At 35.7% G+C, this 16,327-nt stretch overlaps 1 protein-coding gene across 4 annotated transcripts in view; it reads left to right on the top strand.

Annotated features, from left to right (window-relative positions):
• STXBP5 (syntaxin binding protein 5 (tomosyn)) overlaps positions 1–16,327 on the top strand; it is a 158,251-nt gene that overhangs the window by 126,396 nt on the left and 15,528 nt on the right. For 3 of the 4 annotated variants that reach the window (XM_010862561.1, XM_010862559.1, XM_010862558.1), the window contains 4 exons: positions 7,197–7,247; positions 12,077–12,316; positions 13,424–13,793; positions 14,098–14,263. In XM_010862561.1, the coding sequence (XP_010860863.1) occupies positions 7,197–7,247; positions 12,077–12,316; positions 13,424–13,793; positions 14,098–14,263 (827 nt within the window). The remainder of the gene's footprint in view (positions 1–7,196; positions 7,248–12,076; positions 12,317–13,423; positions 13,794–14,097; positions 14,264–16,327) is intronic. The other variant, XM_010862562.1, reaches the window with a different exon arrangement.

Genomic DNA, 16,327 nt, shown 5'->3' with positions numbered 1-16,327 from the left:
CTGCCACCACATGGGTCCCAGTTACTCCTTTTTTATATTTAAGTGTTCTGACAGACTTAAATCTGTTCTGAATCATATTTTAAATCACTGACTCATTAAATCCTACATTTTAAAGCAACTCAGCCCTTTTAGTTTTCAAGAAAAGAACTTGAGCCTCAAAGAAGTCAAATGCATATCCAAAGTGATAGCACATGGTAATGACTTAGTCAAGGTCAGAATCCCAGTTTCTTGATCCTATACTACAGCATGTCTCTGCTTTCATAATGTGTGGCCTCTTTTTGTGCTCTCTTCCCAATTCATTTATGTTTACAATTTGAAAAACAATTTCTCAGAGGTTTGTTTGGAATTTTCTATATGAATTTGAAAAGATATGTATGTAATTAAGGTTTGTTTTTTGTTTACAATTTTAATTTTTTTATTTTGTTCTAAGAATTTTAAGTTTTAAAATTATTCTAATTTATTATAAAACAAAGTAGTACTGATATTTCTAGTTTATATCCCCCAATATTCATCCCAAAATGCGGCTGCTACATCTATAGAAGTTCATCTTTATATTTAATCCTCAATATGGCCATTGAAAGAACAGAAGCTTGTCTTGAAAGAGAAGATGAGTCAAGTATTCAATAAAACCCCTTTTACAGGTAACTTGAATATTTTCTACTTGGAAAAAAGATTATTATGTAATATTAATACTACCCTTACTTGGCCAAGAACTAAATTTCACAGACAGGTACTTTAAAACCACTGTATAAATCAGAGTTCCTCTAAATGAATTTCTTTTTCTTTTTCAGGATGACTAAAGTCTGAGGATTTGGGCATATCATATGTTCAAACTCTAATTCTGTTTCTGACTGTATTTTCTGTCAAATTGCATAATAAAATCTGCTCAGCAAAGTCTGTGTCTTTTATGCCAGTACTTACTGTATATGCGTCTCTATAGAATCATCTTTTTTTAACATTCAAAGGCTATACAGTGATCTTTCTAGAAATAACTTGCTGTTTGCTTCCTAACATAAAGAAAATTAGTCCAAACTAAAGTTACATTATTGAAGTATTTTTGTCAACTATTGTTTGACCAGAACTATTAATATTAATGTGGCCATCTAGTTTATGTCACTACTTATTATATTTATTTTGTAGAGTTGCCATAGGAAAATACCACAAACTGAGTGGCTTAAACAACAGAAATTTACTTTCTCTAGAATGGTTCTGGAGGCTAGAATTCCAAGATCAAGGGAGTGACAGGTTTTTGGTTTTTGTGTGTTTTTGTTTTCTCCTCTGTCCTTGACTGCTTTCTTGCTGTGTTTTCACATAGTCTGTCTTCTAGGCACATGCACCCCTGGTGTGTCTGTGTGTCCGGATTTCTTCTTATATGTGCCAATCAGATTGGACTGATCTACCCACTTAGTGGCCTCATTTCAACTTAATCACCTCTTTAAAGGTCCTGTCTCCACATAGGTCACATTCTGAAGCCCTAAGTGATGCTTAAGGCTTCGGCATACCAATTTGGGGGAACAGTTCAGCCTGTGGCACTTAACTATGTTAAGTTTGTTTAATGCCTTCTCTAGGAAATGCTATGAGATGTCTTTTATGATGATATCCTAGATGTTATATTTTATGAATTTGTGAAACGTACATAGAGATGGGGAAAATATTGAAGACAAAAGCTCTAGGAGTTCAAGAATTAAGAGAGCTTGTAATAGCCAGGTCTTTACCAGGCAGGTATTAGTATCTCTTTAAAATTTCTCCTTCATTTTAGGTAATGGATAGGTGTCTTGTATTTCCAAAAGTTGTCTTTTTGATTAACAAGCTTATATTTAATTTGTCCTCTTTTTCTCTTTATTTGATTTCACTTGTGAAGAAATTCAGCTTCTTTCTAAAAATTCCAATGACAGCTTTTGTTTATTTATATTTTCTTTCATTATGTTTAATGAACATGCATACTAAGAGTTAGACACATATACATGGATGCAGTATTTTGCAAAATAAATTGCTCCCAAATTAACAGAATTTATATTCTAGCATGGGAGGTAGAAATTGATATTATTAGTTCCAATAGCTATTAAAATAACGTGTGATAGGAGTTTCTACTTCTTGGTCCCACTTTCCCCCTGGGATCACTTGCCCTAACCTATAAGCTGATTTTTAGTCTTTTTCTTTTTTAAGTTCTTATTGCTCTTATTTTATATGCATACATTTTAACATTATCCTTGAAAAGAGTTGCATTGGATCTCTGCCAGTGAGAAAAGTTATCTTGCCACTGTATTCTAACTATTGAACCTTTCTCGATAATAAAGATCCATTTGCTTTTTTGGCATCTTCTTCATAGTGTGATAAGAAAAAGTCATTTTACCTTGTATTGTGGGTACATTGTTTAATATAAAAGCCACATTCTAAAAAGCAGAAGTTGCAGTTCTGTTTTCCTTTAAGGAATCGTCCTTAGAAAAATAAGATGTGAAACACAGTGGGTAGAGAAGCTAAAGGAAAATTACAAAGCATCTGTTTAAATTCAGAGAAACAGTAGGAATCTCTGTAACAGAGAAACTTTTCTTGCAAAGAACTAAAAAGCATCAACCATGACAGAGCTGTCATCTCTAGTATAATGGTTTAGCCAGTCCCCTTTCCTCAAGATTTGCTTTTCTTAAACATCACACGTCTTTCATTGGTATTGAAACCACTATTGCAGACTTGATTATTGTGATCAAGTATAACTTCATTATTCTTTCCAAGCAAATGCAGCTCTTTACTGCTTATTCAGCCAGCCAGTTTGATATTCTCATTCAGATTTATAAAAAGAGCAGAGACTCGGGTTAGCAGCCTGCTGAGATATATCTCTGACTGCAGTTTTCTCCAAATTTAATAAACTTCTTTACTGTCATTTCGTTGTTTCTACTGTGGACAAAGGCATAGAAAATGAGAGCTATTTTATAGCTTTGAGTGACAAAGAATTTCAAAACAAGAAAGGTATGGGGTTACAGGGGCAAGAGTTGAAGAATACACAAATGAAGAAGAGAAAAACAGATAGTTTGCCTTCCAGGAACTCATTCAGATGATAATGTTTTCAGTTTGAAGACCTCATTGGAAGCTGGATAACTTCAAAGCATGGACAGAAGTTTCTTTTCCAGAGTGATGAAATCAACTGACAAGATAACTGTTGGCAAGTGCTTCTGAGACTCCTGAGAAGTAAAAATATAATCTCCAGGAAGTGCTGGATAAATTCTGCAGTTGCTTTCTGCCCCACCTCTCTCTGACTGGAGAGTACTTTGCTGTTGCACTGCAGAGTGATTTGAACTCAAGTGGAATTGTAGCCTCATTAAGCTAAGGAGGAAGAAATGGAAGTTCTGGGCTGCTAAAGTGACTTGAACTTGTGAGGGTGGGCACCGGAGAGAAAGGAACTGCTAAGGGGCATTCCTAGAAGTCTTGTGTGTAGGTTCAGTGTAGGTCCCTGCCTTCGGCCTGGGTCACATATGAGCTGGTCAAGACTCCACCACCAGACCTCAGGCGCCTGCTCTGAGGCTGAGAGCTGCCCAGTGACATGAGAAGTCATGTGGGGCTAGGAGTAGATGTAGTGAAACCTTGCTGAGCACCTCAGTCATTCTACTGAAATCCCAGAAAGGCCACTTATTAAGAGTAAGGATCACTTCTTAGCGTGAAAGCCATACCCTAAAACAAAGTTCTAGCTGATATAGACCCACCCTAATAAAGAATAAAACCAAGAGTGATCAGAAGGATCCACCAGGAATTTAACTGCATGACAGACTAAAACTCAACACCTGTTAAGGTTGATGATATAATCCATACTCAACTTCAACATATTGTCCACTATTCAGTCAAAACTTATGTCCACATTCAATCAAAAGGTCCTAGGCATGTGAAATAAAGATTCAAAATCACAACAAATATTGGGTTGGCCAAAAAGTTCAGGTTTCTGTAGGTGCTTATGAGAAAATCCAAACGAACTTTTTGGCCAACCCAATATGACCCATAATCAAGAATTTTAAAAATCATTCAGTAGAAACAGACCACAAGATGGCCTAGATGTTGAAATTAGCAATCAAGAGTTTTAAAGCAGCTGCTGTCATATGTTCAAGTACTAAAGTGGGAAAATGGCCATAGTGAGTGAACAGATGGAGAATATCAGCAGATAAAATTAAAACTTTATAAAAAATTGAAATACTACTGTGGAAAAATTCAGTATCTGAAATATGATCAGTTCATCAGATGAGTTTAGATGGAGACTACAAAAGAAAGGGCTATGGATCCTGAAGACATGAATGCAAATTATACAAGAAGAAATGCTGAGGAATTAAATCTTTCCCCCCTCCACCACTTCCCCTCTCCCCTTCCTCATAAAAATATCTTACAGGTTACTCAGATTGTTTCTCTTTCTACAATTAGATATATATTGAATTTACTTTTTGAAATGAACTTAAAAAAGGTTGAGCTTATAGTTGTATATGCCATTCTGTATGTCCTAAAAATTGTTTTCCATTTTGTTTTTTTAGTTAATTGGGGTAGAATTGGGGTTGAATTACTGTAGAATTAAATATTTGCCTGTTTACAAGTATATTAATAGCTCATCTGTATAACATTTTACAGCTTATGAAAATTATTTCAATTGTTTAGTATTAATAGTAACTAATGTTTATCAGCTCTGTACTGTGTCAAATATTGCACTTAATGTTTTGCTTATGTCTTCTTATATAATCTTCAAAACTATGAAATTGGCATTATTATCCATCTCTGTTTTCCAGGTGAAATTTGAGGTTTAGAGAGGCAAAGTGGTTGGCCTAACGTCACACACCTAGTAATTCATTGAATTAGATACACGGTAATATCTGTTCTGATTCCAAATCCAATCCTCACCACCATACTTGACATTTCATGTTTTACAAACAAGATTTTGAAGCTTATTCAAGAATTGTTCGCTGTGGACTTACTGTATCTACGTATGGATTTGATGAATTAGTCTTGTTTCCTAATCTTTAAGTTACTTGTAGTCTAGGGACCTTGATGCTCCACAGACCAGGAGCATCAGCATCTCGTGGGAGCCTGTTAGAAGTGCAAGAATCTGATTTAACAAGTTCCCCAGATGATGAATATGCACATTCAATATTTATAAGCACTGGTCCTAAAGATATAGAATAACTTAATCGAATCAGAGTAGTTAGGTCTAAAGAGGCATACACATCTGATTGTGAAAGGATATCTTTAGACTGTACCAGGCTAGTTTTTCTCCTTCAGTTACTATATAATATTATTTATCAGTCTGTGTACATTGTAGTTATGATATGTAATAAAAGATTAACTTCTTTCAAAAGTTAAATGTTGCATTTTAGAAAATGTTTTGAGTTGGGTAGACTTCAGTTTAGTTGCTCATTCATGTCCGACTCTTTACAACCGCGTGGACTGCAGCACACCAGGCCTCCCTGTCCATCACCAGCTCCTGGAGTTTACTCAAACTCATGTCCATTGAATCGGTGATGCCATCAAACCATCTCATCCTCTGTCATCCCCTTCTCCTCCCTCCATCAATCTTTCCCAGCATCAGGGTCTTTTCAATGAGTCAATTCTTTGCATCAGGTGGCCAAAGTATTGGAGTTTCAGCTTCGGCATCAGTCCTTCCAATGAATATTCAGGGCTGATTTCCTTTAGGATGTACTGGTCGGATCTCCTTGCAGTCCAAGGGACTCTCAAGAGTTCTCCAACACCACAGTTCAAAAGCATAAATTCTTTGGTGCTCAGCTTTCTTTATAGTCCAACTCTTACATCCATACATGACCAGTGGAAAAACCATAGCTTTGACTAGGTGGACCTTTGTTGGCAAAGTAATGTCTCTACTTTTTAATATGCTATCTAGGTTGGTCATAGCTTTTCTTCCAAGGAACAAGCGTCTTTTAATTTCATGGCTGCAGTCACCATCTGCAGTGATTTTGGAGCCCAAAAAACTGAAGTCTGTCACTGTTTCCACTGTTTCCCCATATATTTGCCATGCAGTGATGGGACCAGATGCCATTTATATGAGATCAACCATGATAGATTTCATTTGGCTTTTCAGTTTTCTATTACTTTTTATGCTTTAACCGAGGTTAAGTCTGTCAAAATGGGATAAGACTGATTCGTATATTTGACACTTTGTTATGGTTTTTTTGAAAGGATGCTAATTAGATTAATGAATCTTAGAAATGAAAACCTGATTTCCCCCTATCCCTTCCCACTTAGCCTAATGCCTCTTCCCTAACAATGAATTTGTCATTTTTTTAGATGTGGAAGTTATGTGCTATGACTGGATTTCTCTTTGTTTACATGGCGCCCTTATGGACTAGCAGGGTCTGTTTTTTAAATATCTCCTAACCATCCAAAATTTAACCCCATATGCACATTCATGTATTAACACGCAAATGTGTATTCAAAATTTCACTTAGGAAGCACTGTTCTGTTACGCATGCACTGCCACTAACGTAATAGATGTAGTAAAACACCTCCTAACTTTGAAGCACTTCATAGATTTAGGCAATAACTGAGGATGGAAAGTGAATTCCAGTAAGGTTTTTACATAGACTTTTTAAATATCGTAATCCAAAATAGAAATATCTGTAGTTTACATTTTTGTAAATACACTAGACTGAGCATGGTTTTGTTTTTTTTTTGTTTTGTACTAAAATGTAAATAGAGATGTTAACATACATGAAGAAATGGATGAGCCAGATATTTTTGTGATGTAATCAAATACTTCAGCTTGACGTAGGTTCATCCTATATTCAAGATACTAACTTTAAAAAGAATGATCCCAATAGCTGTGAAGATGAGGAGCTGGAAAGTTTGTATTGTATCACATACGCAGACTAAGTCTTATGCCTCTGTTGCCCCTATCTGCAACATCTTTCTGAGAAATGACTGCTTCTCTTAAAGAAGCCTAACCCTTTCCTACGAGCCTAAGAAATAATTAACAGAATTTAAAAGGCTTCCTTGAAGTGAGAGCTTCAAGCACTCAAAGATATTATATCAAGTAAGTACAAACTTTTTAAAAAGCTGAAAATAAGATTTACTTTCCAACCATAACATTATTAATCGTATTTTAATTAGTCTCTAGATTTAGTAATAAAAACATTCACTCCTATCTTGAAGAACAATTGATAGAAATAAGAATGAATCAGATATTCTTCAGAACTTTAAAAGTGCATTTTATTTTTCAGCAAAAATGTCAAGGAAGTTAAGCTTGCCTACTGATCTAAAGCCTGACTTAGGTAAGTAAAATAAATGAAAATATGCAGTAGTTAAAATCTCTTTAATGGGAAGACAAAAAGTCAGGAAATTTAAAATGACCATAGAATAGCTTTTCACTGAAAATTAAGTTTAAAATGACTGTTTAAGGAATAATAGCCTTTGGATGCCATCTGTATATTATAAGATAATTATAATATAAATTTAAGCAAACCAAAATAATCTATTTACTCAATCCTCTCATACTTTATATCTAAACAAAATTCAGTGTAAGATTAAAATTTATGTGATTTTTAGATTAATTTCTATTAGCTATCTGAAAACTCATCTTGAGCACTGTGATTTATTAACTTATTTTTATGAGAATAATATTTTCAAAATATATGACTGGTTTTCTGTATTACAGTGAATCTCATGTCAAGAATCAATATTACTTTTTGATGATAATAAGTTGGGGAATATTTGTTTCTCTGTAGTACTTTATATACAGCCTATCCATTAGGAAAGCAGAGTGAATATATCTAGCATATTCCTTTTGCTTTATATCCAGCTCCAAAACAGCTTCCTGATACTCCAGAATAGGGAAAATTGATGTTTCAATGAAGATTTAAAGAAGATTTCACATAGTGCATATAAAGCAGATTTCTTTTAGAAATGTCTACTGCTTTTATTTGAGTAGCTGCATATGGATGATTTCACCTATGTTTGTCTTAGAAACTAGACTTGCTCCTGTGTATTTGCTCACCCACCTCGTCTTCTCACTTGTAATTCTCTAGATTCCTTGACTATCTTTTTATGTATAATAGAGACTTAGATGTTGGTCCATTTCACCTTACTGATTTTAGGTCTTATCTCAGTTGTAATAGAAAATGTGTTATTACGAGTAGGCATAATATCATCCACTGTCATCAGAAAGAATTTCCATTCCTGAACATAGGAAAGATAGCATGGTTGACCCCTGTAGTAACGCTGGTGTTAAGGGACCCAGAAAAAGTTCTAGAATGTAGTATAATATGTTTTGAGAAGAGGGTAGTTCCCTTCACTATAAAAATGAAATATGCAGTTTGAACACAAGTGTATCTGAAGCTAACCTTATGCATTTTTCTTCCCAACAAGAGTATCCAGAGTTGTCTTCAGTCTGTGAGAGTCCCAGAATTTCAGTAACATTAAATACTATTAGTTTAAGTTTTGTGACACTGATTTTGTGTCACTTAGTATCTACAAATCTGAGAAAACACATGTAGGAGTACTTTTTAAAAATCAATAAAATATGATATCAATTTAATTTTAAAAGAATATTCACACTTAGGTACTATTTAAGTATTTTAATCAAAGTGTGTGCTCCTTACTTTTATTGATTTATCTTTCTTTATTCAGCTTATCTTTTACTGTGTGCCCATGTATTTCAATGCCCTAAGCTAATTGCAACTTCATTTAATACATGCATTGAAACAATACCTATATTGCCTAAATAATTTCCCTTTAAGGTCATCATGCTACTGAACTATTTTTTGGTAGAGATTCTTAACTGGTAATTATTTTACACTGGCCAGAGGCTTCCCTTGTGGCTCAGCTGGTAAAGAGTCCACCCACAATGCAGGAGACATGGGTTTGATCTCCGGGTTGGGTAGATCCCCTGGAGAAGGGAAAGGCTACCCACTCCAGTATTCTGGCCTAGAGAATTTCATGGACTATAGTCCATGGGGTCGCAAAGAGCCTGATGACTGAGCGACTTTCACTTTCTGAGAGCCACTGGGGAAAAACAAGTGTCATCAGTAGGTGCAAACGGCCCAGTGTTGCCGTGTGGTGGTGGTTACAGTTCCTGAACTGCTAAGATTCTAACTTGTTTTCAAACAGTTCCACACGTAAGATAAGCGACTTAGTTCTGTAAGTTCAAAGTTGATTCTGATTCAGTTCATTTTCCCATATTGATCTAGCTATAGGAGTTTCTTTGATAACCTAATTTTTATAGAGAAGTCATATAATAAAAATGCAGTTGTAGTTTATAAACTTTATATCATTAAATTAGTCTATTAAATGAAAATGTTTTGTTGGCCTATGAATTAACATTTGAATTATAGATTGTTGTGAATCACCTATTGTAATTCTTAATAGATAACAGTAAAAAGCTTTTATGCAGCTTAATTTTTATTGAAATTTACAATATCAGGTTTTCTTATATCACTGATTTACATTTATATCACTAAGTCCCAACTGATAATATAGGTCAGTATGTGTGTTCACCTTGTATGTGTCTGTTTTATTAAAATAACAAATATTTTAATCAAAAGAAAATAAATTTTGAATTTCTATTAATTTACTGTAATAACTGTGGAAATCTGAAGAGTTAAGATTTGGCATCACTACCATATTACACTTATCCAATAGTGAGCTGTCGCTTTTGAAGGTTGTTTTATTTATATTAACTAGTTCTTTTCTCCTGTGTCATAATCTGTAACAGGATGCACAATCTCAGGCAAAAGAAGAGCATTTTTAGAAACTATAGTTAAAAATAATCCATGCTGCTGTCATAACTAGTGGCTTTATTGTTTTCAAGGCTAACTATAATCAAAATGATGTTGTATATAATTATTTGGGGGGAGAATTTTTTTTTAACTTATGAATCTAAATTTGACCATAAGAAGCTTTTGTGGAGGTGTACATAGGACTCAGTAATACCTTTTTTAATTCATGAAATACAGTTTACAAGACTTGAACATGTTTTTCATTTTTCACAATATTATGAAGTCATTTCTTTCACAGTAGCATTGAAAACATACAATTTGAGGAATGACTTACTAGATGTGAACAGTAGAAGCTACTGGAAAGTTTAATGTCTCCCAGTGGTGTCGCAGAAACACCTTGCTCTAGAAACTTTGAACTGTGGGTCTGTCTTCAGCAAGTATCAGTTTACTGCTTTCATATGCAAGGCACTTCGCTAAATTCTGCAGGGAGTCGAAAGCCCTTGTTCTCAGGAAATTTTCAGTCACGTTAGAACAAGGCCCAAGACAAGTCAGAAATAAGTACAGAACAAATGTGCTATTAGTGCCATGGGGGAGATAAAAAGCTCTCAAGATTCAAAAGAGAAAAACTATAGATGGTTTTAGCAATCGGGATAAACTTCATGAGGATGACAGTACCTGAGATGGAGAATAAACACCATCTGGGTAGGTAGAGAAAAGGCAAGGAAGGAAGGAAGTCAGAAGGAAGAGCATAGGCAAGTGCCAAGTATGTATGGAAAACACTGAATAGCTTGGTTTACTTCCCACAGTGAACTGAAGCAAGGCAGCACTGGCAGAAGGGGCCAGGATGGTAGGCTGAAGATGTTTTGTGGACAATTTTATAAACCTGAGTAAAACTATAAAAGGAATCACTGTGGATTTTTAAGGTAGAGGTAATAGAATTAAAAGTGTACTTTGTAAAATTTGAGTTGTGATCGAACAATGACAGAGTGAAGGTGGGGCGGTCTCTTGGGAATTATAGATGAATGGTGATAAAGGCCTGAACATAGGGCCGTGGAACTTGATCGGTAATGGAAAGAAGAAGATAGAAATATTAGAATAATGCAGGACTTGTCATCCCATCAGAGACATACAGTTAAAGTGAAAGGGAAAAACCAAAAATGCGACTCATGTCAAATGTTATTCCCGAGGAGAATGGGGTTGTTGTCAATATAAATAGTACCATTAGAAGAATTTAGAGACTTGGGGAAATGGTGTGTTTTGATTTTGCATAGTGAGCCATAACGGGAAAAAATTTCATGAAGCATTTGGAAATGCATTCCAAGAGAAAAGAGGCCAGAGCTTGAAACAAACTTAAGATTGGTCACAGAGAAGAAGGTAACTGTAGACAAGAGAGGGTTTATTAGTAGAATTTATAAGTATCCCTGAATATACCTGGGATCGAGTTAAGAATGAGCCAGGTGCTAATTGTCCAGGTTAATGAAAAATGCCTGAGTTGAATGTAGATTCCAGTTAAAATAGCATTTAAGAAAAATAAAAGCTAAATTTTTATGGATTAAGGCTTTCATATGGACAGATTTGAAGAAAAAAGTCCATCATACAGTAAATTTGAAGGTAGAATCAGAGTACTTATAAATGCATTTTTTTAATCTAGGAAATTGAAAATACCCACTTTGCTAGTACTGCCTAATCGTGAACTATATTATACCAAAGGAAGAGGCAGCACATGAGAAAAGGTGGTGGTGGTGGTGGTTTAGTCGCTAAGTCGTATCCAACTCTTGCGACCCCAAGGACTGTAGCCTGCCAGGCTCCTCTGTCCATGGGATTCTCCAGGCAGGAATACTGGAGTGGTTGCCATTTCCTTCTCCAGGTTGCCATTTCCTTCTCCATGAGAAAAGGTAGTAATGACTAAAGTTGGAAAAGCAGCCAAGATATCAGCAGAGAGCTACACCGAAGCTGCAGAGATCATGCATCCAAAACCCCCCTGGCTGCCCCCAGCTCAGTTCTCACAAGTGTGGATTTTTCCCTTTGTTTTATGTATGAGCAATGGGCAAAATTGTTAACATAAAAGTACATTGTTTTTCTTTTCAGTGAAAATTAAATATGCTTTAGATTTTTCTCTTTTTGCCGATTAACTATTTGATAAAATTTAAAACAAACTAAATGGACTTCCTGGTGGTTCAGATGGTAAAGAATCCACCTGCAATGCGGGAGACCTGGGTTCAATCCCTGGGTTGGAACGTGTTCTGACCCGGAGAATTCCATGTACCATATGGTCAATGGGGTCGCAAAGAGTCAGACACAACTGAGTGACTTTCACTCTCTTACCAAACTAAAAACATGATTATTTTATAACTTGAGTAATCTCACAACATTTGAAATCATTTCAGACATAAAAGATAATTCCTTCAGCCGATCACGGAGCTCAAGTGTAACCAGCATTGATAAAGAATCCCGGGAAGCAATCTCTGCTCTTCATTTCTGTGAAACTTTTACTCGAAAGACAGATTCAGCCCCTTCCCCGTGTTTGTGGGTTGGTACTACACTGGGAACAGTGCTTGTCATAGCACTGAACCTTCCCCCAGGAGGAGAGCAAAGACTTCTTCAGCCAGTGATTGTGTCTCCGAGTGGTATGTATGCTCTGCTGCTGGACTACCCTTGAAAGTTTGCTTTACTATAATTTAATAGAAGCCTTTGCTTTTCATCTTTGAATCAGTCTAAGAATTCTGAATGGAGATAGTTACAGTCTTTTGCTTTTAATTGAAGGAATACATGGATTAAGATTCCAGAATATCATTTACTTATACAGCCATTCAAGTTTTGCATTTTTTTAAACGTTAGGATCATGTCTAAAATGATTACTACATAGAAAATAAAACAAAATACTATTGTCTGTCTCATTCTAGGATACCTTGAAATAGTATGTTCTGTAAGCAAAAGGATGGTACATATGTAGGGAAAAAACTGAAAAGTTTTTAAAATCTTGTACACTTAGCTATTTTTAATCTCTTAAGTGTGAAGTCTTAAGATCGTATTTCTTCTCTGAAGAATTAGAAAAGGTAATTTAACAAAAAATTTTAAGAAGAAAAAATTTATACTCTTCCTGTATTAAAAATGAGAGGAAGAAAAGCATGATTTTGCTTTCTAGTATATTCTTTGTTTATATATTGTACATGTAGTATTTTAAATTTTCTAATAGCCATATTAAAATGTAAAAGAAAAAAGTGAAATTAATTTTAGTATAACAAATTTCATTTAGCCCAGTCTATGCAAAGTGCTAAATCATTGTAGCATTAATCAGTATTTTAATTTTATTGAGTTATTTTATTATAATTTCACTGTGCTAAGCCTTCAGATCCAGCCTGTGTTTCACTCTTACAGCGGGCCACAGTGTGGTCGAGCCGCAGTTCACGTGGCTAGGCACTGGGTGGCCACATTGGACCTTGCAGCCCTAGGTGCCCTCTGCTTACACTCAACGACAGTACACTCGGCAGGTGTGGGTGTGAGACCTAGTTCTAGACATCCCAGCATTTATCAGTTTGGTAACACTTATTGAGATCTTTTTCCAGATTGAGATACCATGCTTGAGGTTTGAATCCTGTCAGCGAGCCAGTATACAATTTTGGTTCAGTATATATTCTGCATATTTTTGAGTGTCTAGTGTGTGTCAGAGTTGGAATAAACGTATTTACTGTCTGGACTAAAATACTTTTTGTTTACTGAAATTACAATTTTAGGTACTATATTGCGGTTAAAAGGGGCAATCCTGAGAATGGCGTTCCTGGATTCCACAGGCTGCTTAGTGCCACCTGCACACGAACCCTGGAAAGAACACAATGTCCCTGAAGAAAAGGATGAAAAAGAGAAATTGAAGAAAAGAAGGCCTGTCTCTGTATCGCCCTCGTCTTCTCAGGAAATCAGTGAAAACCAGTATGCAGTAATATGTTCTGAAAAGCAAGCAAAAGTGATCTCATTGCCAAGCCAGAACTGTGCTTACAAGCAGAACATCACAGAGACCTCATTTGTGCTTCGTGGAGACATCGTATCGTTAAGTAACAGCATCTGCCTTGCCTGCTTCTGTGCCAATGGACACATCATGACTTTTAGGTAAGAGGCTTTTGTTTGTTTGTGTTTTAAACACAAATATAGCATTTCCTCCCGTCAGAACATAATATTGCAGAATTGTATTTGGAGAAGTGCTTTTAATTTGCTTACAGTCATATACACAGAGAATTTATTTTCATTCAGTTACTAGTAAATAAGTACATGAGGAAAAGAAATCAGTTTTATCTCCCGCTCAGGTACACTTAATCATGAGGTTTAGAAGGTCCCTGCCATTTTTACTTCCTGTAGTATTTGTTCAAGACTAAAGCCTTCCTGTCTGTTAATAAGTCTCCATTGTATTCTCAAGTTTGCCGAGCTTAAGGCCTCTGCTGGATGTGTATTACTTGCCCCTTACCAACATGCGGATAGCCAGAACGTTCTGCTTCACCAACAACGGACAAGCCTTGTATCTTGTCTCACCTACAGAAATCCAGAGACTCACTTACAGTCAAGAAACCTGTGAGAATCTTCAGGTAAGTAACAAAACTATCACTAGCATTTCTTCAGAGGTAAAATATTTTCTAAGATCGCTTACATTGTCCATCCCTTCTACTCCATGAGAAAATTCAAAGCTTTTCTTGAGAACTTGAGAGCATATGCTTTGATACTGGTAATAAAGTGTCTTCATCAGATTCCTGTTATAAAAGGGATTCCATCTCATCAATTCATATTTTTTCTCGCCAGTGATGTCAAAGAAATACAAAATACTACATCCGTTTTATGCCACTCTCCACACAGAATAAATATCTATTATATAGAAACAAAAGAAAAATCCTTTTTAAAGGCAAAAGTTGATGTGAAAATAATTATATCTATTTTAGGACAAATTGTGTCATTCCTTCTCATATACTCTGTATTCAAAGGATATATACACATTATCAGAAAAAATAAGATTTGATAATTTTCCTGTAAATATTTTTGTTGATCTATTTGTGAGAGATTACAAAATCTTTATAAAACTGTGTCTTTTAAAAGTATTGAGTGCTTTATGTGCTTGTATATTTATTAGAAATGATCAGTTTAGCTTGAACTTTTTAAATAAAAGTGCTCTTTAAATATTAGAGCTAAAATATTCATTGATATTTAGAGAAACCATTATCTAAGGGAACTTTATTGTGAAAGTTTTTAGTTAATTAGCCATATTTTACTGGTTTATATATTTAAATTTGTGACTTATTTTTAGAATATGAGCTTTGGAGTCAAGAAGAATGAATTTAAGTCCTAGCTTTGCTAGTAACACAATTATGTGACCTTAGACAAGTTAGTATGTCTGAACTTCATTATATTTAAAATGAGGATAAAAATAATATCTAATGTCATAGGATCTGTTATAAATTAAAGGAGACAGTACACATAAAGTTCTTACTAGCACAGTGCTCAGTAGAAAGTACGTGCTCTCACATTTTAGTAGTATTATTTCTATACTAGAAACATACTCCTGATATTATAAACCTTGAGAGTGAAACAAAATTACAGTTATAACTGTATTACAATTAGAACTGTATTCTGGTAGCTCAACTGATAAAGAATCCACCTGCAATGCAGGAGACCCCAGTTCGATTTCTGGGTCGGAGAGAGCCCCTGGAGAAGGAATATGCTGTCTACTCCAGTATTCTTGGGCTTCCTTGGTGGCTCAGGAATCCACCTGCAATGCAGGAGACCTGGGTTCAATCCCTGGATTGGAAAGATCCCCTGGAGGAGGGCATGGCAACCCATTCCAGTATTCTTGCCTGGAGAATCCCCAGGGACAGAGGAGCCTGGTAGGCTCTAGTCCATGGGGTTACAAAGAGTTGGACACAACTGAGCGCCTAAGCATGTATACTTAAAAGTTAAGTAGGAACATAGAAGATATAAAGACCAAAATTGAACTTCTAGAGATGAAAATCTGCAGTGTTAGAGATGAAAAATATACTGGATGGAATTAACATCAGATTAGACATTAGAAAAGAAAAGATTAACTTGAAAGCATAGCAATAGAGAAAAACAATTGAGTGTTTATACTTGAAAAATTTATAGCACTAAAACATCTGTATTCGAAAAGACATGACATGTATGCTCTGTCATGTCTGACTCTGCGAAAAGAAGTTGTCATCAAATCAGTGACTTCAGCTTCCACCTTAAGAAACTGAAAAAGAAGAGCAAGTTAAACCCAAAGTAAACAGAAGAAAGTGAAAGTGAAGTCGCTCAGTCATGTCTGACTCTTTGCAACCCCATGGACTGTTAGCCTACCAAGCTCCTCTGTCCATGGGATTTTCCAGGCAATAGTACTGGAGTAGATTGCCATTTCCTTCTCCAGGGGATATTCCCAACCCAGAGATTGAATCTGGTCTCCCTCATTGTAGACAGACGTCCCAAGGAAGTCCCAAGAAAATAGTAAATATCCAAGTGGAAATCAATGAGACAGAAAACATCAGTTCAGTCGCTCAGTCATGTCCGACTCTGCGACCCCATGAATCGCAGCACGCCAGGTCTCCCTGTCCATCACCAACTCCCAGAGTTCACTCAAACTCACGTCCATCGAGTCGGTGATACCATCC

The sequence above is a fragment of the Bison bison genome, unplaced genomic scaffold, assembly GCF_000754665.1.
Source record: "Bison bison bison isolate TAMUID 2011002044 unplaced genomic scaffold, Bison_UMD1.0 scf7180017864483, whole genome shotgun sequence".
NCBI lineage: Eukaryota > Metazoa > Chordata > Mammalia > Artiodactyla > Bovidae > Bison > Bison bison.
The sequence above is the reverse complement of the archived record's forward strand: the minus strand, read 5'-3'. Positions and strand labels throughout refer to the sequence as shown.